The 27,283-nt window shown below is 53.4% G+C and overlaps 1 protein-coding gene across 7 annotated transcripts in view; it reads left to right on the plus strand.

Annotated features, from left to right (window-relative positions):
* TMEM108 (transmembrane protein 108) overlaps positions 1 to 27,283 on the plus strand; it is a 325,910-nt gene that overhangs the window by 295,846 nt on the left and 2,781 nt on the right. For all 7 annotated transcript variants that reach the window (XM_066351414.1, XM_066351407.1, XM_066351410.1 and 4 more), the window contains 2 exons: positions 13,524 to 14,948; positions 22,800 to 22,954. In XM_066351414.1, coding sequence (XP_066207511.1) covers positions 13,524 to 14,948; positions 22,800 to 22,954 — 1,580 coding nt within the window. The remainder of the gene's footprint in view (positions 1 to 13,523; positions 14,949 to 22,799; positions 22,955 to 27,283) is intronic.

The raw sequence follows: 27,283 nt of genomic DNA on the forward strand, positions 1-27,283 counted from the left end.
AAACCTCAGCTGGCCCAGCGGGGAACTCGAGCTGAATGGCCCTTCAGCGTCCTCCCAAGTTGAGACAAGGGGACCAGCCCTTTTAACCCCACGTGAGCCAGTCACTGGACGCAGGTTTCCCAGGAAGGGGTTGGATGCAGGAAGAAGGAATCTGGGTGGTGGACTACAGTGTCCACTACACTTACTCAGGACAGAATCTAAAGAACCAACAAGAGAACAAAATGGTGGATAGAAAGCTCCAGACAGAATCCCAACATAGTCGGCTTGTCTAGTAAATTGAAGCAAAGTCATACAACTAGTGCATGAATTTATACTCGTTCCAAGGTCTGTTTTCTCTCCACAACTCTCCAAGAAAGAGAAGAGAAAGGTGAAAAACAGAACTTAAGCACTCTTTGTTATTACAAAGTGTCTAATTCCTAGACCTGTAGAATTCAAACTCTATGTAGCTACTCTAGATTCTAAAAGAAATTTGGAGGGGGGACACCCTTGCCTATGTGCCCTGGGCACCTGCGTTGTTGGGAGCTGTGGCTAGAGTAACCGAAGAACAACTGAGCAAATCTCCGTGGCCAGCAACTACCTCCGCTGTGCCGGCCCCTGCCTAGCAGGACGGTGTCTATCTACAAAAGACAACATTCCCTAATTGGTCTATGGTAGTGGTCTCCACATCACCCCCAAGCTTGGCCTGGGGATTAGAGCCTTTTTGGGATGCACTTCAGTTCCGATCCTGATTATTGTCTTGGGTTCAAATGAGAAGCAGAGTTTGAATTGCATGCCTGGACTGGGGCCACTCTGCAATGGAACAGTCCTCAAGAGCCTGACTCTGTGTGGTCACTGGCTTGTCTTTTCCAGAGCCTGCTGAAGTTTGGAGTCCTTTGATCAGGTGGAAGCAGAAGTAATCAAGCATTACCACTAAAGGGCTTTTGCAGCTGGCAATGTCCACAACTGGGGGGGGGGGGGGAGGCAGAGAAGAGGAGGAAGGAAAACAAATATGTAAATATTTACATCTGCATTTGTCTCCCCCTTGAATGTGTGACCATGAATAAATCTTTTAACCTCTCAGAACCTCAGTTTTAGGGAACAAGACCTAACTCACAGAAGTTTTTATGAGTAATCTGCAGGAGTAAAATAATTGCAAAAATAATCGATGGTTAATAAATGTGTGTTCTTATGAACATTAGTGTTTCCCATCCTTGGATAAACTTACCTTTTGAGAATTTGCCAGAATTTCATCTGCCAGTACACCTTTTATTACCCGTGGTGGGGAATGAGGTAAGAGCAGCCACCTCCATGACTGAGATCATGATGGCAGCTTATCTGGGAAACTCAATGCCACGTTCCATTTAGCCCTCAATAAATGTTTTTGTTGAATGTATGAATAGAGAAATGAACAAATAGTGGAATGGTAGTAAGAGAACTCGGTTTTCTCCTCTTCCAGGAAGCATTCCTGGGTTCTTCCAGCTTTCATGGGCTACCTGGCAAGTGGCTGCACATAAAATCTGCTCCATTCAACAGAGTCCTGAATTATAAACCACATTCCATTGTTTTCTCCTTGTTCTTGGGTTTGTTCTTGTCTCCTCAGTTTGACATGGACAAGATTTTATTAATGTTTCTCCAGAAAGCTACCTCTAGGTTTACATTGAATCATTCAGGTACCTAAATCCATAGATTTATACCCCTAAAGAGAATAATGAAGATGTGAGGGTAGGTACCCTTATAATCATATAGGACATGGATTAAGATCTGTCCTTTTCTACCTCCTAGGGTTTTGTGAAGGCTGAGTAAGATGGTATATAAATATCCTTACCTGGGTGCCTGACACATGGTAGGTGCTCAGTGAGAGTAAACTTAATTAGAATTAGTGATAGTATCAGTATCAGTGCTGGGAAGACATAGGGACGGGGGATGGGGGTGGAGGAAAGTCTTAATCCCCGGGCACACACAACCTAGATGGCTGCATTTCAGAATTCCCGCATTACCGCATTTCAGTTACGCCCGCAATCTAAATTATACCTTGGAGTAGGGGCATCCTGCCTTGAAATGGGGAATCAGGCAGTTTTCACAAGGATGTGCCGCTGTGTCCCGAGCCGTTTGTTCTGGGCAGACAGGACGGACAGTGAACCTTGGCAGCTAACAGCGCAGTGGCAGACGGCCTGCAGCCAGCCCGCCGGCCGTTGGGGACACCGAGCAGCCTGCTGGACGCCTGGAGATGCCGCAGGGCCCTGGGGCAGGCCCGCGTGTGCTGGAGAGAGCGACAGCCTTTTATTGACATGAGCCCTGCCCACCCCCTCCTCTCCAACGCTGCCCCTGTCCCTACTAGCCACCTCCTCTCCCCTCAGCATTTTCTATGTGTGTGAGGAGGAGGGGGCGCTAGGAATGACGCTTCAGACTGTCAGCAAGCCCCTGAGGAGAGCAGCTGAAAAGTCCCAGTGCTCTTTTTAGGTGCCATATTTTTCGCTCCATAAGACACATCTAGGGTTTTAAGGAGGAAAATAAGAAAAAAAAAATACTCTGAACACAATGGTGTGTTAAAATATTTAATGAAATAACCGTATTTTTTCACTCCATAAGACGCACCGGCATTTCCCCTCCACTTTTGGGGGGGAAAGTGCATCTTATGGAGCGAAAAATACAGTAAGTAACTCAGGCGGGATCAGGCCAGGACCTTATGTCTTTTCCTTCTCCTTTTGGCTCTTGAGGCTTTGAAGGAAAGGGTAGACAGAGGTTGGTGCATGCAAGTCAGGTGCCCCAGCCTCCTTGGGCAGGTCCCAAGGCTCTCCAAGGGCTTCTCAGGTCCCAAAGGTCCTATCATGCTTGCAGAGGAGCCCACTGGACCAGACCCCACCGTGTGGGTCTGCAGGCTCTGGAGGAGACATTGTCACTGCGTTCAGGAGACAGCATGTGCTTCTCCAGGGCATACTGATGTCCTGGTTGGGGCTGCCTCCCAACAGTAAGCCCTCATCGGAACCTCCTAAGAGCACTCAGCCTGAACCAGGACCCCAGTTCTGGGGCTGATCTCTAAACCCAAGTCCTGGCAAAACACTTTTTTTTTATTCATTTTTAGAGAGGAGAGAGAGACAGAGAGGGAGAGAGAGAAGGGGGGAGGAGCTGGAAGCATCAACTCCTATATGTGCCTTGACCAGGCAAGCCCAGGGTTTCGAACCGGCGACCTCAGCATTTCCAGGTCAACGCTTTATCCACTGCACCACCACAGGTCAGGCTGGCAAAGCACTCTTACACAGCCCTTTAGAGCTTTGGAAGGAAATGAAGGCCAATTTGCTTATGTAACTAGGGATGAAGCCTGCAGTGGGGACTGCAGCGTGGGAGAGGGTCTTGGCGGGGAAACACACTAAGTGGGTTCCAGAATGAGGCCGGTACACACCTGTGCATGTTCGCGCGCACATACATACACACACACACACACACACACACACACACACACTATCCCATTACAGGACTCACGTTACTTACTGCTTTCTGTTGTTGATATTCTCTTCAAAGAAATAAGCACCTATAATTTTGTGGTTAGCATTCGGCTGCCAATAACTCAAAGGAATGGAATTAAGTATTATTTTATTCTCACATCTTTCAGAAAACACTGTGCCCCTCGTACGAGTCAGACAGTGAGCTAAGTTTCTGGGGCTCTAGATGCTCAAGAACCTCACAGCCCCAGGGGAGGCACCTAAATGCAGCATAAACTAGAACCACCACCTGTGGTGTGCCTGGCACTGTGAGGGGGCGCTGTGCCTCTTCAGTTCATATCCTCACCCCTGAAAGCACCTGAAAGTTAGGCATTATCATCCTTATTGCACAGCTGAGAAAACAGCTTAACCGATTTGCCTGAGGTCCCACAACTCACCTAATTCCCACTGACCCCAGGTCCAAGAAGGTCTGTATGGAGAGGTGTGCCCCAGTGTGGATGGGAAAACAGTGCCTGGAGTACTGGGCAGGGGACCCCGTTTCTGTCCAGTAGAGGGGAAGGACCCTGACCCAGTCGAGACAAAGTGGTAGTTCACGTTGTGTTTTTAGAGAGGGATACATCGTCTCCTCGCCGGAAGGGGAAATGGGCAGAAACCCCCAATGAGCATGGATGTATCTGTGCCCAACAGATAGGTTCCTCTAGGTTCATGTGTAAATGACAGGGCAGTCTGGCCCTGTGGGAATGATAAATAAGCTTTGATTTGCATGCAGCCTGCTTCCTTGGTCAAGAAAGTTGTGACTGTTTATGTCACGTGGGTGGCATTTACCCTGACCCCTAGTTGGAATTTGAACAGGTTAAAAAAAAACCATGTGTTCCGGTTGTTAATCTACCTGGCTATATCACCTCCAAATGCCACACTGACTCTGTGAATATTAAGGAAGGTGAGGCCTGGATGGAATACAGATAGGTGGGGGTTTTTCCTGTCTCTTTCTCTAAGTAGGAGCTGAAATGGATCTGTGGGTGCATCTCACACAGGGTGCTGGCACAGTTGCCTGCAAACCTCCCATTGGCTAAGTCCCCTTCCAGGACCTACCCCATGGGGTGGTCCATACACTGCCCTGCTGTCTCACCTCTGTGGCCTTTTTTTTTTTCTTCATTTTTTAAAAACTTTGGAATAGGTTTAAGATTATAGAAAAGTTGCAAAGGTCAAACAGAGAGTTTCTGTAGATCCTGAACGCAGTTTCCTGTTACTAACATCTTAGGTTGCTGTGCACATTTGTTACAAGTAAGGAATCAAAACTGACCCATTATTATGAACTGAAACCCATTCTTTATTCAGATTGTCTTCACTTTGCCCTGACTTCCTTCTTCTAATCCGGGATCCTACCCAGGACACCACATCGACATGAGGTTGTCAGGTCTCCTTAGGTAACTTTTTGGCTGTTGACCATTTCTTAGACTTATTTTGTTTTTGATGACCTTGACGACTATAAGCAGTATTGGTGAGAAAGTTTTTAGATTGTCCCTTAATTGTTGTTTTTTTTTTAAGTGTTTTCCTTATGATTAGACTGGTGTTGTAGGTTTGAGGAAGGAAAACTGCAAAGTGCCATTTTCCTATCTAGGGTACATTACCACGACGTTATCCCTCTTGACCTTCACCTTGACCTCCAGGCTGAGGTAGTGTTTGTTGGGTTTTGTACTGTGAAGCACGCAACATTTTCATGAGCCTCTTCCCTTTAGTTTGGGAGAGTAGAGGGCATGATGTCAGTGAGATGTTCCCTGAATATTAAGCATCCTGTTATTTTTTTAAAAGCTGAGTTGACCTTTTCATGCATCTCATTCTGACTCTCACTTTTATTTGTGTGGGGAATGTCTTTGAGAAAACATCTTTGGTATGTGGGTTGGTGGCCCTGTCAGAGTTGATTTTCTTCCCTTGTCAATGAGCAGCTCCTTGAAGGAGCGGTCATGTCTTCAATGCACATGCACTGTATACATATACCTAGTAGAGCATGTCGTCACCGTGCGGGCTCCGCACACTAGCCTCCAGCCTCCTCCAGCCCACGGGTGCACATGTGCCAGGAAGCTTCCTGGCTCTCCTAGTGCACGTTTGTTCCTTTCTTCCTTTGGGGGAACTCATAGCTGTAGACCAGAGAATTCATGATGCTATAGAAAGAGCCCAAAATTGAGATGTTCCTGTTCCCTGAGTCTGGGCAGGAAGAGAGGACAGTAAGGGAATCCAAATCCAAACCAGCCTGGGGAACTCCAGCACTGAAAAGCTCGGGTGTTGAAATCCAGAGTGGTCGCTGGAAAGGCTTTAATTTCACTTCTACGCAAATGTATGCCAGTTACTGTCACTGCCTAACAAACTACCCCGAAACCTAGTGGCCTAAAACAATAATAATCGTTCATCTTGCTCACACACCTGTAGTCTGAGCAGGGGCCACCTGTCTGCTCCACCGAGACTCATCTAGGGTAGCTTGCCTGGGACGGGAAGATCCACTTTCAAGATGGCTCAGTCCCGTGGCTAGCAAGTTGGTGCTGGTTGTCATCTGAAGTTCAGCTGGGACTGAAGACCAGGGGCCTCAGTTCCTTTCCACATGGGCCCCTTCATGGGTTACTCAGGCTTCCTCACAACCTGGCGCTGGCTTCTGAGAGCAGGCACCCAAGAATAAGAACTGGTAAGACGCTGTATCACTTTTATGACTGGCCTCAAGTCAGACATAGTAGCATCTCTTCAGCCATTGTCACAAACCTACCCAGATGCAAGAGGAGGGAACATAGACCCCATCTCTTGTTGACAATTTTGTTTTTTGATTGTGATCATCACAGCTGTTACTATTATGTCTTTGTAAAGCATTTCTCTGTTTATGTAGGACATTCCTTTGAATCAAACCTTTCAGCCCCTAGTGTCTCAAGAAGCCACAGTCAGAGAAACCAGGTTTTAAATCCTAGTGCTGCTACATGATGGCTGTTTTGACCTGAGACAAATGGTTTAACCATGTATTAACGTGGATATGATGGGAGGTCTTGGGCTGCAAATTTGTTATTTTTGCCTGTTTCCTGTTCCCAGGAGAGAACCTGTGCTTTGTGTGTGTTTGTTTGCGTGTTCACATGTGCGTGCATGTGTTTTTGTTAGGAAGCCCCAAAGCTGCAGCACAAGGCAAGTTCATGCTGGCCGGAGGCCGGGGGCGTACCTGGGGCCCACGGGCCCATCTCACTTGGGTCTCTTGCTTGCCGAGCTTTAGAGACTGTGCTCTGGGGAATACAGTCCTAGACCTTATCAGGTAAAATGTTGAATCGGAGATCCCTAGACATATCTGGAACCCACCCAGTGATGGGCTCAGGTAGCTCTAAGGACCAAGTAGAATCTGCCCTTTAGCCCCGTGATCAGAGCCAGGTCCCCAGCAGGACTTGCTGGGGGGGAACGTGTGGGATGTGGCTCCTGGAGAGAGGGCAGCAGCAATGATTTGCACCCAAAACCTCTTGGTTTCCATAAAAGAAGCCAAGGTCACAGGCATGAGTACCTCTTAAGAGCAGTCACCCAACTCACTCCGACGTCAACGAGGTATATTTATTTCTGGGTAAGAGAAACCGTGCTCCAAGGAATAAATTTATGTTTGATCTTTGAAATGCAAGGGGACAGTGAAGTTCAGGGGGTGGAACACAACAGAATACTTGCAATGATGTAAGGAGAGCACTGTAAGCTTGGGGCAGTAGTGGGATTGGAGGGGCAGTGAGTTGGCCTGGGTCCCACCCAGCCTTTACCCTGTGTAGCTGGCATGGCCCAGAGTAAATCATTTCTCTTTGTGGGGCTCCAGCCTTCTCATCCGTGAAGTGAAAGGCTTAGATACCAGAGAGTCTTAATTAAAAGTCCCTTCCAATTAAGAGGCAATAATCTTGAAATTAGAAAAGCCCATTTCCTGTCAAGACTGCTCATTGTTGCCTGTGTAGGAAACAGACCCCTGAGGGTCAGACTGGGTGTGCCATGGGTACCTGTTCCTGTTGTGGTTGAAACACCAGATGCACAGGCTGACTTTCCAAGTGTTCTGGTTATCTGTTGCAGCCAAACAAACCGCCCCAAAACAGTGGCTTAAAGAAGTAACAGTTGTTTTGTTCACAAATGTAGGATTGCCTGGGCTCAGCGAGGCAGCTCTCACTTGGGGTCTCTTGCGTGGTTGCAGTCAAGTGGTGGCAGGCCCGGAGTCATCGCTAGGCCTCTTCACTCTGGAATATGACGCCTGGCCGGGGCTGGAATGGCTGGGGCTGGAACGGCTGGGGCCCCTCGGCCTTCCTCTCACTCTCCACGTGGTCTCTCCACACTCTCTCCACGGGGTGGCCTCGAGGGAGCTGGACTTCTACACGGGGCTGAAGGCCCCCAGGAAAGACCTGCAGAAGCTGTATGACCTGTTTCACTCTGGCCTCAGAAGTCATGCGGTGTCGCTTCTGCCTCATTTTGTTCATCGCGGGATGCCCATAGTGACATGTCCTCAAGGTTCAACGGGAGGGGAGGCAGACTCCACCTTTTGGTGAGCAGAGTGTCAGAGAACTTGCAAATACCATGCATCCGAGATGGCCAAGCTGCCATCTTGCTTAATGATGAGGGGATGGCTTAGAAGACATCTCAGATGCCTTCGGTTATGTCATAGAGTTTAGAGATAATAGAGAATACCATATAACTGGCAGGAGAAACCTACTTTAATAGGGAAGGATGCTCTAGTTAGAAGAACATATTTTAAATTACAAGGAAAAGGAGCTAGAACTTTGTTTATATGAGGGAAATGTATGCATATAACATATATCTTGTATGTGTCTGTAAGCAACTTTTTTGTGTGTGTGTATTTTTCTGAAGCTGGAAACGGGGAGAGACAGTCAGACAGACTCCCGCATGCGCCCGACCGGGATCCACCCGGCACGCCCACCGGGGCCACGCTCTGCCCACCAGGGGGCGATGCTCTGCCCCTCCGGGGGGTCGCTCTGCTGCGACCAAAGCCACTCTAGCGCCCTGGGGCAGAGGCCAAGGAGCCATCCCCAGCGCCTGGGCCATCTTTGCTCCAATGGAGCCTCGGCTGCGGGAGGGGAAGAGAGAGACAGAGAGGAAGGAGAGGGGGAGGGGTGGAGAAGCAGATGGGCGCTTCTCCTGTGTGCCCTGGCCGGGAATCGAACCCGGGACTTCTACATGCCAGGCCGACGCTCTACCACTGAGCCAATGTAAGCAACTTTAAGAGAAAGATAAACCATTAATTTAGTTACGTAAGCGTTGGTGTGCATGAGATACCAGCATGGAGGCAGAGGAGAGAATTGAAGCAGGATTTCCAGCCCTGTGTTGTACTACTACAAGTTCCCCCAGGTACTTGCAAAATAAAGTTAGTTGACTGGATTGTTAGAAGAACATCAAATGTGTCATATAGAGCCCTGAAATGGAGATAGGAGAAAACCGGTAAAAGGGAAGAAGAGTCGAAGACTAGTAATAGAAAATGAGTTCCCAGAAGAGTGCGGGTCACTGCATCTGATTGTGCAGGGCAGCCCGTGGGGTGGGCACTGAGAGAAAGGGGTGGAGAGTATGGACCGACGCTGGAGCCAAGCCGCCAGGTATCAATCACAGCTCCCATTCCCCAGCTGTGTGAGAGGAGGCAGGTTCCTGTACCTCTCTGTGCTTCCCCTCACTTGCTGTAGGGAGCTAGTAGTGGTACCTGCCTCCTCGGGTTGTTCTGAGGATTGTGTCAGGACAGGCTTAGCCCTACAAGCATCAAAGATGGGTAGGAAGCACTCAGTACATATCAGACATTTCTCTCTTCACCAGTTCCCTCCTTGCCTTTGCCAGATGCAATATCACGCCCAATATGGACTGTGGGCAACCAACCAAGTCAACAGAAGGAGGAGGGCCGTTTCCTCCCCTGGGTCCTGGAATCATGCATGCATTGGAATTCTAGGTAGGAGGGAGCCCTCGCGGACATCTGGGCTCCCATCAGTCTGTGGGTCTCCACCCCACACACACTTGTCCTTATTCCGACATGCTTTAAAAATCAGTTCCACATTTAAAGCGTGTCAAGCTAGATTTTAGTTTTAGTCTCTCTTATATATTTGGAATTAGAACCTCCAGAGGCCATTATGCAAATTGATGCAAATGAAATGCAAAGAGGCCTATAGCCCCAGATTGTGGGAAACAGAGTGAGCAGGCCAGCCCAAAGGGCCTTGGATGAGAATTTGCATCTGTTGAGGGGTTGAAGGCCTTGCACAGCTATTGTGACAGTATGTTGCCCTTTGTATTCAGTTGTTAACCTTTGGGAGGAGAGGTAAATTCTGGTCCAGTTTCCATCCTGAAGGTGACAGTAGAGGGTGAAGGTGTTTAGGCAGTGCAAAGCACTGCAGCAGTTTTTATGATACAAATGAAAAGTTGCTTCGAAATAATAGCTGTGATCCAGACTATGTCCCCAACCAGCTGAGTGTTCTCGGACAAGTCACTTCACTCCTTCCTTTGTCCCCGCTGTGCAGTGACAGGATTGCATTACATTACCTCTTGGGCCCCTTGCACTGGGACAGCTAAATGTCTTCTTCCAGGGCAAAACCCTTTGCAGCGGGGATGGCAGAGTCCATTCATTGTACCAAAGGTTTGTTCTAAGGTCTAAAGAAGAAATGGCTCAGAGGTCAATTAACAGTCCTCCTAGGCAGAAAAATAACTCCATGGAATGTAGAGGCAAACATTTATTTACGCTGTATGTCTTAAAACAAGATGGGTTCTTATCATATACTTCCTCGCTGGAACTTGAGCCCCTGGAATGCTCCTGGTGGGACAGTCCTGGGAGTTTCTTTCCCTGAGTGTTAGAGAGACCAGGATGTATTAACCTCTCTGCCTCTGGAGTGCTGCCACAGTTCTGGTGGGCTCCAGTCCCACCCAGACCTGTCACTGGAGTCAGTAGGGGGCTCTCAGACCTTCTCACTGACCTTTCTGCTGCCAGAAGGCCACTGTGTTCTTGGTCTCAGCCTCTGTGGTGTCCGGCACGTCTAGTGCTCCACCCCAAGAATTCTCCGGGCCCTTCATTTTAACACCAGCCTTTGTGGCAGCCACCAGCTGGGGGCAGGTGTACCCAGACAGCCCTCCCTGACTCAGCCTCCTGGGTCGTGCAGAGCGAGGAAGTGCCGTGGCATGAACGCCCATGGGCAGCGTGGGCCCGTGGCGACAGGAGCTGCAGGCTGCATGCCCTTCTTACGTGGACAACTTGAGATGCCTAGTGAATTCTGAATTGCCTCCTCTAATCAGGTCATGACTTGCCCTCAGATTTTCTGTTTTACTCATCTCAGACCAGACCCCCATGGCTGTCCCCTCAGATCATTTCCCAGAATAAACTACCTGCACGCAAGCCCCTGTCTCCCCTCCCTTTTTTGGGGGGGAGGGGTCCCTAATATAAGGCATTTACTCAGGCTGCTGTAACCAAGTACCACAGACTGGGAGCTTAACAGAAATTTGATTTTTCACAGTTCTGGAGGTTAAAAGTCCAAGGTCAAGATGCTGACAGTATTCCTTGAGCAGTTGGTGGCGTAGTTGATAGAGCATTGGACTGGGACACAGAGGACCCAGGTTCGAAGCCCGAGGTCACTGGCTTGAGCAAGGGGTCACTCACTCTGCTGCAGCCCCCGGTCAAGGCACATGTGAGAAAGCAATCAATGAACAACTAAGGAGACTAAGGAGCCGCAACGAAGCATTGATGCTTATCTCTCTTCCTTCCTGTCTCTCTTTTCCTATCGTCCCTCTCCCTGTCTCTCTGTCTCTCTCTGTCTCTGTCTCTCTCTCTCTCTCTCTCACACACACACACACACACACACAAGATGCTGACAGGATTGGTTTCTAATACGACCTCTCTCCTTGACTTGCAGAGGCTGCCCTCTCACCATGTCCTCTCATGGCCTTTTCCTCTGCACTCGTATTAGAGTGTCCCTGATGTCTCTGTGTCCTCATCTCCTCTTCTCATAGGGACACCAGCCAGATTGGGGTAGGGCCCACTGTGATGGCCTCCTTTTTATCCTAGTCACCCCTGAGATACTAGTGGTTAAGACTAACATATGAATGTTTATAACACATAATTCCATTTATAACAACACTTGTATTGAACCAGGGCACTTGGGAGCCAAGAAGAGGCTTACAAGGGCATCATAGGTCTCAGTGCCAGCTCTCCGATTGCCCCTGAGGTTTAGGCTGTCAGAGAGAGGCTGAATAGCCTTGACATCGAAGCCTAGCACTGCACCGTTTCCTCTGAGGATGAAACCCCCATCCTTCTTCCTCCTTCCAGATTATGGGCGCTGTTTAACCCAGAAAAGCATGCGTTTTGAATGCAGCCCTGGTTTCATATACTTCTAGTACGGTGGGACTTAGACCATGTTACTTAATCTCCCTGAGCCTCAGTTTTTACCCCAGCAAGGGGCTGTAAGGATTAAATCAAGTGTGAAAGCCTGGGCGGGCTGGACAGGTGCTCAGTAAAGAGTTTTCAGGATGGACTTGAATATGCAGAGCACGCTGTTGATGTGTGGGCTAGATCACAAATAAAAGTTTAGGAAAAACAGGTTGTTTAAGGCAAATTGTTGCTCCTAGAGCTCCTGACTGCTACCATCTGTTGGCTCTACAGTCCCTCACCCTCCCTCCACCCCCTCATTTACAAGTGCAGAGTTAGGGGCACACTGGTCTACTCTAAGACTCCACCCCACACTGAGATGGGACGTGGCCCCAGTGGGCCTTATTTAAAGGCATGATCTCCCCTCTTTGCTTCCTAGAAGCCCACCAGGGCCCTCGCCTTCCCCTGGCAGCAGCTTTGCTGACTGTCCCAAATTCCCAGGGATCACCACCAGGACCCCAACTTTGGCTGTCAGTCCTGTGGGAATATGGTGGGGGAGGGAGGCTAGGAGAGAGGGACCAGATGGAGACCAATCTCTGCTCTACCACTGACCATTGTCTGGGCGGCCAGCAGGGCTGAAGGACGGGCATGAAGGTGACCAAGAGGGGCTCATGTGGACAAGCGGGAGGTCACAGTCAGCATCAGGTTTGGAGGCCTCTCCTTGGAGCGAAGACCAGCCCTTCCCAGGCCGTGTGTTGTCAGGCGCGACCTGTCCTCCAGTCTGCAATCGAAGTAGATCCTGTGTCTCACATTGAGGCACATGCTGTGTGATTAATAAAGTCCACATGTACTGAGATCGTTTGTAAATTTATGTTTTCCCCTTGTGCATTTTCTCAGTGAACTAAAAGCATACGCACTGAATATCGGGCAAAGTCCATAACTTTCTGGGAATGCTCCAAAGGGCTCCTTTTAGTCAGAAAGTCTGGGCATCGCCAAGGATTCCCACACAGGGTTCAGCCACGCGAGCGCCGTGGGACAGCAGTTCACACTAATGACCGCCTTGTCCAGGCTCTGTGCCGAGGGCTTTGCAGGCACCTGATCTGGCCGCCCTCCTCTGGGCCCCTTCCCCCTTCTGCCTGTCATTCTCCAGTGGCCCTGAGACAGCTCTGCCTCGCTGTAGATTGTCTGTGGGTTTGTGTGAGCTCACCCAGGGACAGAGACTGCCCTGCTTGTTTCTGTGTCCTCCAGGGTCCAGGAGAGGGCAGAACCTCCATAACTGTTTGTTGAGTGGCTGAGCAACCAGAGGTCTGTCCGCTTGCACCTTTGTCTGGTTCATGAATGGAAGATTGAGAAAAGACACAGGAGCTGGTCAGCTGTGCCCACCTCAGCCTTCCTCATTCGACTCAGGGCAATTCACACAGCTGCCGGCTGCCCTGTGGTCAAGCTGGCCTGACCGCTCCCAGGCCCCAGGGCCAGCAGGCACTCAGAGCTACAGCTATCACCCTGGAAGCTGCCTCGCGCAGAGGGCTGGTGGCATGTGAGAGGCGTGTGGGAAAGGATGAGCATGGCAAGTTCAGCTGGCTCCGGTTCCCTGGGGCCAGGTCTCCTCCCAGCAGTGCTGCGTGGCCCCTACCTAAGGGACCCGCTGAGCTCCACCTGGCTGTGTCTGATGAGGGGCAGGGCGGCCCCGGGCACGCTCCTGCGGTGTCCCTGGGGCTCAGCACTTGCAGGGTCACGGCTGCTCCCGGTGTCTCACCTGTCCTCTCTGTCTCCCTCCCAAGGCTTCCTCCTGACCTTGACACTGACCGAAGCACTGGTGTTTGCTGCCCAGGAGCCAGCCAGGGAATCTCTTCCGGTCCTACCTTCAGGCACCATGGTGACAGCACCGTTCAGCTCTACCAGACACTCATCTGTGGCGGCTGCCCCCACCTCTGTGGTGACACTGAGCCCCCGTCCTGATGGTTCCTTCTCGCAGGCTGAAGCCCCGATGGCAACAACAACACCCCCTCCAGATGGGCACCCTCCTACAAACTCTGTCTCCACCATTATGGCGACAGCAACCACCCACCATGCTGAAGGCCCCCTGACCACAGGGACCCTTCCTGCTGCCATGGCAACCACAACCTCCCACTCAGAGGGCCGCCCCCTGGGGGAGGCTGGGCCCACCATCCTGCGGACAAAGCCCACTGAAGCCACCAGCCGCCCCACCACAGCACCCACCCGGGCGACCACACGCAGGACCGCCAGACCTCCAGGCTTTTCCCGGAAAGGGGCTGGAGGTGCATCACGCCCCATCCTGCCTGCGCCCGGTGGCCACTCTGGAAGAAAGGAAGGTCAGCGGGGAAGAAATCAGAGCTCCACACATCTGGGGCAGAAGCAGCCCCTGGCAAAAATCTTCCAGCTCTACAAAGACAACTTCACAGGGTCTGTGGAGCCTGAGCCTGCCACCCTCAGTCCCAGGAACCCGCCCTGGGGTTATTCCTCCTCGGTGCCGACCCAGACAGTGGCCACTACCACAGTGCCCAGCAGGACCTCGTGGGCACCGAGCTCCGCCCCCTCAGTGCACACGGAAGGCAAGCCAGGACTCAGCAGAGCAGACCAGGGGGGTGGTCCTACCTTTACCAGCCCCGGAGGGGAGCCAGATGCCACCACAGCCTCAGGTGCCCCTGCCAGGCCACAGCCTGCCCCAGTGCCTTCTCAGCGCCCCCACGGTGACCCACAGGACAGCCCCAGCCACAGTGACTCCTGGCTTACTGTCACCCCTGGAATCATCAGACCTCTGTCCACCAGCTCTGGGGTCGTCACAGCCACCACGGGGCCCACCCAGGCTGCCTTTGATGCCAGTGTCTCAGCCCCTTCCGAGGGGCTTCCTCAGGGAACAGCCTCAACAGCGTCCTCGACCCCACAGGCCCCAGCCCGCCCCCCCGGGCGCTCGGAAAGAACTGTCTCCCCAATCGAGGAGGAGGCTGTGGCCACCCCCACCGTGACCGGCAGGGTGCCCAGTCCTCTCTCCACAGTGGTGTCCACAGCCACAGGAAACTTCCTCAACCGCCTGGTCCCCGCAGACACCTGGAAGCCTGGGACGGCAGGGAACATCTCCCATGTGGCCGAAGGGGACAAACCCCAGCACAGAGCCACCATCTGCCTGAGCAAGATGGACATTGCCTGGGTGGTCCTGGCCATCAGCGTGCCCATCTCCTCCTGCTGTAAGTGCCTCACCCTCTCCCTACTCCACTCTGCCTTCCTCTCCTCTCCTCCTCTCCTCCCCTCCCCTCCCCTCCTGTCCTCCACCCCATCAACTTGCCCATCCCCAGAATCCCTTTGTCCCAGAGTTGGACTTACCCCCCGCCCAGTGGGCTGCAACTTTTCAGAATCCCAGGAAACAAGGTGGCAGGACAAGAATCATGGGTCATCCCTGTCCTGGTCCTCTGCTCTGCCAGGCCACAGCTCAAGTGCCCACTGGTCATAAAGGCATAGCTCCCAGGAGCTGGGAGGACCTTGTAGATAGTCCCATTTAACTCTGCATTTTGCAGAAAGAAACACCAAGCCAGAGAGGCAGCGTGGCTCGCTCAAGACCCCAGAGTTAGTGCGAGGCGGGGTGGGATGAGAGCCCAGGGTGCCTGTCCCCCCGGCCGGTGCTCGCGTAGCACCACCCTGCCCTCGAGGGGAGCCGCTGATGCCCACAGGGACATGTCCGCCAGACCCCTGGCTACGTCGGCACTTAGTATTCCAGCAGAGCTTCACCTTCCTCCAGCCTCACCTCCACCTTCCTTCCTGTCGTTCCTCTCTCCTTCTCTCTCTTCCCCGAGGAAGAAGAGGAGACAAGGCTTTGACCTTGCAGGCAGTTCTGTTAGCCTTGGGGAAAACAGTTCTGGTAGCTAAAGTGAGGCTTCAGAGTTACCTGTGTTTTAGCTGTTCCCTCCCTCCTCCCACTTGAACTGGCCACGGGCACTGTGAGCTGGGTGCAGCACGGCCCTCCGCGTCTGGTACCAGGACTGACGGGCTCTCCGGGCGACCAGCACCTCCTTGCCGCTGCCTGTCACTCCTTTAATGGGGAGTCGGGAGGCTCTCTCCCTGGCGTCTCCTTGAAGAACCTGATGTCCTCACTCAGGACCTCAGGGTTTCTCTGCTCCCCTCACAGGAATGCTCACTGGTCCCAGCCCCACCACACCCTGCAGCTGTCCTCCGCGTCCCTCGGGTCCCGTCCAGGTCCGAGACACCCGTGCTCCTCACTCGTTATCCTCCTCAGGTTGCCCAGCTCTCCAGGGCCTGACATCTGCCTCCTTGTAACTTCCTCTCTGTGGTCCAAGCCATGCAACAGCAGCTGTCTGTGACCCTGACTCTAGGAAAGGCTCCCCCGGGCCGGGCCTGTCCTCTCTGCGTCCCAGCTGCCCACGCCTGTTCCTTCCAGCCTCTCCATGGGGCTTCCCTGCCCTGATCGGGCCCCGCCACCTGCCCTCTCCATGGGGCCGCCCTGCCCTGGTCCGGCCCCGCCCCCTGCCCTCTCCATGGGGCTGCCCTGCCCTGATCCGGCCCCGCCCCCTGCCCTCTCCATGGGGCTGCCCTGCCCTGATCCGGCCCTGCCACCTGCCCTCTCCATGGGGCTGCCCTGCCCTGGTCCGGCCCCGCCCCCTGCCCTCTCCATGGGGCTGCCCTGCCCTGGTCCGGCCCCGCCACCTGCCCTCTCCATGGGGCTGCCCTGCCCGGGTCCGGCCCCGCCACCTGCCCCACTGTGGCCTCCACTTGATCCCTGCGCCCCTAGAAGGGAGCGGCCAGCATTCTGCTGGCGTGGCCACGCAAGGAGGAGTGGGTGGGAGTCCTCTGTCCGGCGGCACACATGGCATCAGCCCTGTTGCTTGTACTGGCTGTCACGTCCCACCAAGGCCTTCCCAGGTCTCCAGAGGAACGAAGCCCACCAGGGGTCCCCAAACTTTTTACACAGAGGGCCAGTTCACTGTCCCTCAGACCGTTGGAGGGCCGCCACATACAGTGCTCCTCTCACTGACCACCAATGAAAGAGGTGCCCCTTCCGGAAGTGCGGTGGGGGCCGGATAAATGGCCTCAGGGGGCGCATGCGGCCCGTGGGCCGTAGTTTGGGGACGCCTGCTTAGACGTTGCACAGAGGACACTGTTGAACCAGGTTGTTTGAACATCAGGGCAGGAGGCGTGTGCCTTTAACACGGGCACGGTTTCCACTCGGCATTGTACTCCAACAAGGTCTTTTTAGTCTAGGTTCTGGATTCTATCCGGGAGCCACCTCTCCCAGTTCGCTGTCTCCTTCCAGCTGATAAGCACGCTTTCTGAGTCAGGGGTAGGCAGCCCAGGGACCCGGTGCAAGAAAAGTGAAAATGTTTGCAGATAGCCTATTTTATTGTTTGATTAGGCAGCTTTATTGTCTCTCATGGAAGCGCACATATATTTTTCAACCTGTGACTGCCCACTTCTAAAACAGAAGAATGACAATGAGAAAATATTACACTATTAGCCAATAAATAATTAATAAAGGTCTCATTAGAGAAGTAACCACATTCAAGACAGCTTTCTCATTTTCCATGCTTTATCTGTGTCTAGTGGCTCTGGTTTACAGAGAGAGTTCCCATTATTTTTAATCATTCCATCCTTAAAACAGACCAGCCGGAGGAATAAATAAAGACAGAAACAAGTAAACACACTGTGCGAGGAACACTCCTTGCCAGCAGGGAGTACGTCACCTGGTGCAGTGACTTGCCCGGGGCCCCAGGCACACCAGTCAGCCCAGATCTGGTGGTGGAATCTGAGTGACCACCGTGTTTCCCGGGTGCCCATCATGTGCCAGGCCCTAGGGGATCAGGGGTGTTGTGTGGCTCTCCCGCTCCCACCTGCTTTCCCCTTTGCCTGGGCGGACAGCGCAGAGTAGGTCTAGCCTTTGTTCCTACAGGCCGCGCCTGGCTTTTCCAACTCCACAAACACTTCTCCAGCCCTTTTGCTCTGTATGAGTTTGAGATCAGATCAGATCCTACTGCAAAGCCAGAAAACCCGTGAGCTGCCTAAGCTGTGCGTAATAATGTCCAAGACAGAAGCAAGGACATAGCCTGGAACTGGGCCTCGATGCTCCTAGCTGACGGCCTTCAGGTGCTGGGGACAGGACGTCCACCTCAGGAGGGACTCTAGAACTTGGTTCAGGGCGGACTCGTGGAGCCCCTGGGGACCTCAGACCCCACTTCATCTGTCCTGCATTTCCAGTCCACTCAGCCCTCGCTGCCTGCATACACAGCTCCCTGTCCTCAGTCACACCCCCGACCTCTGTAGGATCGTCGTCAACCCTGTGAGGGCCCAGGCGAGGGAACGTTAAGATAGAATGCTTGTCCGGCTTCCGGCCGCCATGTTCTTCCAAAGCACAGAGGAGGGCGTATCCAGCCTGTTCTCACCGCTCTGCTCCACTCTAGTCATCAGGTGAGCAGACCTCTTCCAGGTCTAAGGTCCCCCAGTCTCAGACCTTCCCAGCGGCGACATTTATCCTGCAGCTCTCTCTGCAGCCTTCTGGGGGGGCGCCTCCTGTGCCGTTCTGCCAGAGAGCTCGGAGCCCGGGCAGCAGCCAAGTACAGGCGCAGGTCCTCACACCTGGCTTTCCAGACGGGCCCGGGCCGGCTCTCCTTCCACCAGCAGCCAGGCTGCCGATGGGCAGGGGGCTGATTCCCCTGCTCTGCCAGAAGCAAGGAGCAGTCAGAGCAAATCTCAGGCCTCCCCAGACAGGGCTGTGGTCAGGCGCACCGGCCCCTCCAGATTGCGAGCCCCATTTAACGGCTGAAGGCCATATGTGCCAGGGCTAAGGACACTTTGTCTCCTGACCACGCCGGAGGCTCCGTGCAGGGTTTCAGATGGCTGAGAAGCAAAATTGATTGGCTCCGGGCCACGTTTGGCTGGGGCAGGGGGAGCCGTGTGGCTCCCAGGCCGGTCTCTGCTGCCACCCTCAGGAACACGGCCGCCACCTCCTGCTGGAAGCCTCTGGGCCCGGCGCTGCGCCGACCCTCCGCGCCACTGCGCCCTGGCTCTCACCAGCTCGGTCTCGGGCTCTCCCGGGCTCCCCAGCCTGTCCTGCACACGCCACAGCCAGTCTCGGGAATGTCTCCACCAGCCTCCCCAGGAAGACACAGGGCTTTATAGAAGGGGCGGACAGGAAACCGGCAGCTGCACTCCGAGGAGCCTGGCCGAGAAGCAGGGGCGCCTCCCGCTGGCCCCGGACGTGAGGGGCCCCCTGCACCGTGTCCCGAGCAGTGTGGCTTCCTTCCATACACACAGTGAATGTCATCGGAGCATCAGTGCAGTGTTTGTTCAGAGATACCCTGTCCATGTGCCCCGCCCAGCTCTTACCTGCATTCGTTGTTCTGTGAATGATAGTCAAACCCAACTGTATAGATGTACCTCTTACTCACAGGCCAAAAATGACTGTAGTTCTATAAAATAGCTGGTCAGAATTACTCTTCCCAGTGAAAAGAACAGACGAGATTAGGAAGAGAAGGAAGTGTGAGGAGGGGGTTTGTCTCCCTGGGGCTATGAATGGGGTGAAGGAGAGGGAGAGGCCGGCCTCGGGGCAAGGCAGGGTTGTCCAGGGTGTGTCGCCCCAGCAGGACCAGTGTCCCTCCCAGGCTCTCACAGCTCTTGTTCTTCCCAGCCAGCACCCTGGCCCCTGGCGGGGACCTCCTTGGGCTTCTTCAGGCATACTCCAGGTTTAAAACCTGACGAAACAGAGCTCTCCCTGACCTCCTCTAGGGTCTTGACGGCTGTTGACTTTGGAGAAACAAAGCAGTTGAAGCTTTTAACTGAATCGGAAAGGGGGTGGCGAGCACCTTGTGTTTGCACACAGCAACCGTGTTTACAAAGCACCTCACATGCCTAAGGTGCATTGCCTCCGGTGTTCAGGACAGTATGAGACAGCAAGAATCAATCTGAGGGTCACAGAGACCTTGGGTTCTAGTTCCAATAAATGGCTGGGTGAGCAGGATCAATTTTGTTAACATCCATGAGCTTCTGGAAATGAGAAGAAGAATGGTACCTTCCCCAGTCACTCTGTGGGTTAAATTAGACTGTCAAGCATCTGAATCAGCGCTGGGAATATATCAGAGGCTCCGTAAGTCTGAATTGTCCCTTCCTTCCTTGGATGAAAGGTCAGCTCCCTGAAATAATGGAAGTTCTAAACCAGAGGTGGAGCCATGGCCTTGCACCGCCCAGCTGTCATGCGGCCCAGTTTGTCTTTCTAGATCTCTTGTGGAGGATGCTGGGAGAACAAGAAGAGTCATTAGTTAAGCACCTACTGTGTGTCAGGCAGTGTGTAAGGCATTTTGCTTTCATGGTCTCTCTGCCTTTTCTTACAAACCCATGGAGTCCATAGTAATCAGCTTAGTGGAATGACTTACCTAGTATGACACGTGGCAGAGCCAGGCTTGGACCCAGGTCTCTGGACTCCAAGCCCATGCTCTTTCTCTGCAGCTTCTAGCATGTCATTGAAATCGCCCTTGAGAGGCATTGGGCCTGCTGAGAGAAACGTGATCAGGACAGGAGCACTAACAGCATGTGAAAGAGAAAGAGCTAGTAGAGCTCCCCGTTCCAGCCACAGTGCCGGCCCTTCCCACAGAACCCTGGTCCTGTGTCCTGAACAGAGCCAGCATCCGGAGCCAGGGCAGAGGTCACTTGGAGGGGCCCAGGGCTGGGGGAGGGGGCCCCGGGCTCACGGCGCGGTTCCCCTGTGGCCTGCGCCCCTCTCTATGGCTATGGTTTCTCCAGCATGGGCTCCCCCAGCCGATTCCACCATCCCAGCTCCAGCAGCAGGGCAGAGAGGTAGTGACAGTGAGAAATAAAGACTCCAGAAACAGGGAGGTGGGACCCGGGACTTGCCCCAGCCCTGTGACCTGTGGCAAGCCAGCTCGGTGCCTCGGACCGCGGTCTTGTCATGTGTGGAGTAAGGAGGTGCCCTAAATTAGATTTTCAGGCGGATCTCTGCGGTGTCCCCCCCCACCCCCATTTCTCCTCCAGACAGTTGAAGAAAGGACTCAGGAAGGAAGGGAGGGAGGGAAGGAAGGTTCGAGACCCACAAAATTTGAAAAAGTCTTTACCAGCCCATCTAAACCCATATAGCTCAAACATTCAGAAATTTCATTATATTTTTAAAACTTTTTAAGAAGACCCAGAAGAATGGTGAGCAAATTAGTAATCTCTTTGGTCAAAACAGATTGGACAAAAGAAACTCGCCAGATCTCTTGACCTTGTCTGGAGGTCTTCTCAGGTTGAGATGCCAGCTGGGAAGAGAGCTGCAGAATTCCTCCATCAGGGAGAATTCCTCCCACAGAGGTCTGGGCTGTGGGCCCTGAGGTCTCATCCTGTGTGGGTGCCAACTTTTGCAGTACCCCACACCCTGGCATGCACACCTGGGGCTGGCGGAACACCTAGGCTGTGCAGGACAGAGGTAGCCCTCTGCTGCCCCCTGGTGGTCATTGCCATCACAGCGCTAGCCTCTGTGAATAGCTCAGCTTGGGACCCCCTCTCAGCACAGGTGGTTGGCAACTCCAGATGTTGAGTATAGCCCTAACCAACCCTGGTCTGGAGTTTAGCCACCTTACAGGCTCTGGTGATAGCAAAACAGGACAGGAGATACCCAATCTTCATTTACTGGTTTCTCCCCAAGATGGATCCTGTCACTCTTGTCATTGTATAACCTGTTCCATTGTGTGAGCCCAGGTGGGCCACCCCAGCTCTCTGACCACATAAGTCATCCCTGTTGGCCCAACTCCCTCTGTTCACACCTGGTTCATCAGCAACATCCAAAGTATTCCTTCCTCCCTGGGACTCATGAGTCTCAGAGATGGAACAGACAGTCACATGTCGAGCTGTGCAGAGCCCTGGTCGAGCCATCTGTGCAGTGCGAGCTGCAGCGTCAGTCTTCGGCGCGTCTCTGTGAGGCAGAGCACAGACTTTGGAGTCCAGATGTCAGGGTTTGCTCTGGAGCAAGTCACTTCACCTTTCTGAGTCTCAGTTTTCCTGTTTTAACATGAGGGCCCCAATAGCATTGACCTCATGGAGTTAAGTCAAGGATTAAATGAATTAATATTTATAAAGTGCTTGGAACCCTGCCTGCACATCAACACTATATAACTGTTCGTGGCCTTTTTTTATGATGCTGATGTTGATGATGATGGTAGAGTTGCAGTTTAATCCAGTCCAAGAGCTCTGCTGTCGAGACTGTCTGTGAGGATCGGGGCTCGTTTGGCCCGGCCCCACTTTCTGCCACCTCCCGCTCATCTGTCCAGCAGAACTGCTCAGAGCACACGTGCCACTGCGCAGCTGAGCTCTCCTTCCGCCAATGAGCGGGGCCTTTCCTTGGAGCACCCTCAAGGAGTGGTGCTGCAGGATCCACAGAAAACAGATTATATCCAAGCCCTCTGCCCCAGGCCTTGTGGACACAGCCTCGCAACACTGCTCCAGCCTCATCTCCTGCCTCACTCCTCCACCCCACCCTGCCACTCTTTCCTCATACACATCAAGCTGTGCCCACCTCAGGCCCTTTGCACATGCTGTTTTCTCTCCCTGGAACACATTGGCCCCATTCAGCACATGGCTAGCTCCTGCCCCATTCTCTTCTTAGCTCAAAGGTCACCTCTTCAGGAAAGCCTTTGTGACAATTCTAAAGCACTCCCTCCTCCAACTCGCCTCTATTGTCTCACTCACTTCACCCTGTTTTATTTTCTCTGAATAGTTATCACTATCTGAATTTACCTTATTTATTCATTGTGTTTATTATACATATATAGTCTGACCCCCCCTGCACCCCTTGATACACACACTAGAAGGGAAGCTTATGAAACCAGGGCCCCCTTGTCTCTCTTTTCTTTCTTTCACTCCACACCTGGCACAAGGCACTCAGCCTATGTAAGTATTTGTTGAATGAACCAACGAGCGAACTAGTGAATAGGGTTAAGTGGCTGAATGTATGACCATGACAGCCGCTCCCGGAGACTGGCATCTGTCCCTGGGCACTGGCTTCTTGCTTGTCGCCTCCCCGCCCCTCTAACTGGGACTCTCTGTAGCTGTCTTGCTGACGGTGTGCTGCCTGAGGAGGAAGAAGAAGACGGCCAACCCGGAGAACAACCTGAGCTACTGGAACAACGCCATCACCATGGACTACTTCAACAAGCACGCTGTGGAGTTACCCAGGGAGATCCAGTCCCTTGAGACCTCCGAGGTAATGAGCCCCAAAGCAAGGGCTGCCCCCGGGAAGTGCTGGCCCCGCCGCTGGGGAAACCACAGGCTCCGAAGGGAGTTGCGGAGCACCTGCTTGTTTCTGGGTGCCTTGCTCCCCGAAGCGCGGTCCGCGGACCAGCAGTAGCGCCCAGAAGGTCGCGGGCCCTGCCCAGCCCCGCTGGTCAGCAGCTCGTGTGAGCGAGAATCCACAGGTGCTTTTTGCACCTGGAATCGCTGTTCTTGGGTTTCTAGGAACAAGTCAACAGATACTCACTGAGGGCCCGTTTTGTGACAGGCACTCTCTGGGGACTCTGAAGACGAGAGCTTGCTCTCAGGGGACCCAGATTCCAAGGTGTGGTTGAGCTTTGAACCCCAAGGATCATTCAGAAACCAAACAAACTAGGGGAGCACTGCGGAAACCCAGGGGAAGGGCTTCACAGGGGTGGGGCCAGGAAGGGTCAATGGGCTCCATCCGGTACCCCAGCAAAGGGTGCAGCCTGAGTAAGGGGAGGCGCGTGTTGGGTGTGGCTGAAGGAGGTGTTTGCCCAGGACACCCAGCTGTCCGCTGAGAGGTGGGCTTTGAACCCAGATCTCTGACCTCAGTCTGTGCTTTTCCCACTCACACAGGGAAGGGAGACAGGCTGGGCCACAGCAGGCATGGGAGGAGGCTGAGGCATGGCCTCAAGTGGGCGTGCATGGACTTTAGTCATGGGCAGCAGAGGGTCACTGAAAGTTATGAGCTTGGTGTGACCTAGTTTGGGGATGACTGTGCTGATGGCCTGGTGATGACACTCTTCATAATCGGTAGATGGATAGGAGGGTAGGAAGGGTGTTGGATGGGTGGGTGGATGGATGGGTGGATGGATGGATGGGTGGATGGGTGGGTGGATGGATGGGTGGATGGATGGGTGGATGGATGGATGGGTGGATGGGTGGGTGGATGGATGGGTGGATGGGTGGATGGGTGGATGGATGGGTGGATGGATGGGTGGATGGATGGATGGATGGATGGATGGATGGATGGATGGATGAGTGGATGGATGGGTGGATGGGTGGATGGATGGGTGGATGGATGGGTGGATGGATGGGTGGATGGATGGGCAGGCAGAAAGACAAGTGGAAACAAGCAGATTGGGTGCAATTGAGACGGCCCAGGAGAGAGAGAGATGGCGGGCGCTGAGAGGCGCTGCTGGGGGCGCACTCCTTCCCCCTGCAGATCTGTCCCCACCCCAGCGGGAGTGAGCTTAGGAACCGCAGAGTGCTCACGTCAAGCCCATGCTCAGAACCCTCAGTAAGGTCAGGTGTTTACAGGGCTGCAAGGTGGGCCCGGCCCCAGCCCAGCTTTCCGGCCTCGTGTCTTGCCCCTCCCTTCCGTGTGCTGAGACACACTGGACCTCTCGTCCCTGACGGCACCGAGTGAGCGCCCCCCAGGGCTGTGCGTGAGCTGGTCCCTCTCCTGGAGAGTCTCTGTCCCTCCCAGCACTGCCTTCACTTGTCTCCTGCCCGTCCTTCAGGCCCAGGCTGACCCTCTCCTCAGGAGGCTCCCTGGTCTGCCAGGCCGGGCGTGGCTGCTTATGCTCTCCCATCGTGGCATTTACCAGAGCTGTGATTCTGTAGCTGTTGGTCTGATGTTAGATTCATATCTCCCCCTGCACACACAACTAGAATAACTGGCGGACCCCGTTGCTGACCCCAGGAGTCGATCCCAAGCACTCCTCTCAGTTGAGCTACCAGCAGCATCAGCACAACCACTTCCTCTTCAGGACATTTCTGTGTTGGCCTGTGGGCCCCGTCCTGCCCTGGTTCTCCGCCACCTCCTGGCTGCTCCCTCCCGCTCTCCGTCACCCTCCCCTTTCCCAACCTCCTGTCTCCTCCCGCTGCTTCTCTTCTGCTTCATCCCATGACCTTTTTTTTTCTTTTTCTCTTTTCTTTCTTTTTTTTTTTTTTTTTTTGTGATAGAGACAGAGGGACAGGGAGAGGGACAGATAGGAAGGGAGAGAGATGAGAAGCATCAATTCTTCATTGCAATATCTTAGTTGTTCATTTATTGTTTTCTCATATGTGCATTGACCGGGTGCTACAGCAGAGTGAGTGACCCCTTGCTCAAGCCAGTGACCTTAGGGCTCAAGCCAGCGACTATGGGGTCATGTCTATGATCCCACACTCAAACCAGTGACCCCACGTTCAAGCTGGATGAGTCTGCACTCAAGCTGGCGACCTTGGGTTTCAAACCTGGGTCCTCTGCATCCCAGTCTTACACTCTATCCACTGCACCACCGCCTGGCCAGGATTTTTTTTTTTTTTTTTTTTTAGTTTTTTTTTTTTAATATTTTATTTATTGATTTTTAGAGAGAGGGGAGAGAGAGAGAGAGAGAGAGAGAGAGAAAGGGGAGGAGCAGGAAGCATCAACTCCCATATGTGCCTTGACCAGGCAAGCCCAGGGTTTTGAACCGGCAACCTCAGTGTTCCAGGTTGATGCTTTATCCCACTGCGCCACCACAGGTCAGGCCAGGCTTTTTTTTTTTTTAAATGTTGTAAGACTATTTATTTTAGAGAGACTAGAGAAGGAGAGAAGGGGGGGAGCAGGAAGCTTCAACTCCCATATGTGCTTTGACAGGGCAAGCCCAGGGTTTCAAATCGGCGACCTCAGCATTCCAGCTCAATGCTTTATCCCTGCGCCACCACAGGTCAGGCCATTTCATGACTTTAAACACCCTCTCTGCCCTGGGGGCTGCTGTTTTTTCTCTGACCCTGGCATCCCCCCTGAACTCCAGACTGACGTAGCCAGCTACTACAGACATGTCTGATAGGCATCTCAGAGTCAACACGCCCAAGACTGAACTCTTGACTCCCCCACACACCTGCAAGCTCACCTGGTATTCCTCGTTATGCAGATGGCACTACGGTCGCCTGTCCCTCTCGCCCGCCTCGCACCCAGGGTGCCAGCACATCCCATTGGTTCTCCCGACAAGGACACTTCTCGCACCTGCCCTGCTGCCCCTCATCCAGGCTTCCATCGGCCTTCAAATCACCGATTTCTGCAGCTGCTTCTGAGAATAGGGTCCCACCACCGCCTGGCCTCCTGCAGCCTGTCCTCCACACAGTAGCCCCAGGATCTTTTCAAGGCAGGACCTCATGTCAGCATGACTCCCAACCCTCAAGTGCCTCCTCTTCACACTTGGAACAAAATGCAGATTCCTCCTACCTGACCCTTCACGGGCTGGCCTCTGCCCACCTCCGTGAGTCCCTCCTACCAGACTTCCCACTGACTGAATACCACACCAGCCTTCCGCTCTTCTCCAACACGAGCCTGTCTGGAATGCTCTGCTCCTGGCCGCCCCCCGCCCTCACTCCCTCCAGGTCTCTGTTCCAATGCCGCCTCCTCAGGGAGGCCTCCCCTGACTGCCCTCTGCAGCCGTGGTTCTCTGTCCCCGCTCCTGCTTCACTCCCCTTCTCCCGCCTGCCTGCCGTTGCAGCCTTCTCTCGGGGTTGCCTGGGGCGCTGCCCGCGGCCGGGATATACGCTGCCTGAGGGCCGAGCCGGGTGTGTTCTTGCTGCTCTACCTCCGGCACCTAGAACAGTGCCCAGCACATGCTGGGTACTGGGAGACGTTTGTCCCAGGAATGAACCCCAGGTTTTGTTCATTCCTTACCCATCACGCAGCCCAAAGCCCAACACAGTGGGTGCTCAATAAAAACTTTTACCTGAAGGGCAGAGAGACAGGCTCTGTGGAGGTGTGGACCTTTTGTGTGGGCAGAGCACATTCTGCATAGCAAAGTGTACCCGAGAAGTGTCACAGTGAGTAAACTTGGGTGACTAGGCAGAGGGCTGGACCCGCTGGAGTGTGGTCTGCAAACCCCTGAACTCGAAACTTCTCACATTCTTTACAGAATTGATCAGTGAAAACCAAAGGACAGTGCTATGAGCCTAGAAAGGGCCAGATACTGTGGGACAGGGCCAGGGGCTCTGGCAGAGAGACTGCCCAGCTGGCGTGAGCTGGGGTCTTGTTTCTTCTTTCTTATCTTAGTTCCGTAAATAACGTTCTCTTTTTTACTCAGTGAAGTCTGCATGTCGTTTCCCTTGAATGGCTTTGTGAGAACTGTGAAACAAGCAAGCTCCCAGCCCCCAAAGTGCTCTCCACAGCTCATCCCGAAAGCCCCGTGGGGAAGGAGTTCTGACAGCCACCCTGCTCCCCTTACTTCGAGGGCCAGCCCCGTGTCTGCCCCTCAGATGGGCACTCGGCTAAGTCCAAACATTGCAGGAAATTCTTGTCTTCTGAGAAGACATGTAATCAACAAATGGCCTTTTTCTTCCTTTATCTCTTCTTCAC

The sequence above is a fragment of the Saccopteryx leptura genome, chromosome 10 (assembly GCF_036850995.1).
Source record: "Saccopteryx leptura isolate mSacLep1 chromosome 10, mSacLep1_pri_phased_curated, whole genome shotgun sequence".
In the NCBI taxonomy this organism is placed as follows: Eukaryota; Metazoa; Chordata; class Mammalia; order Chiroptera; family Emballonuridae; genus Saccopteryx; species Saccopteryx leptura.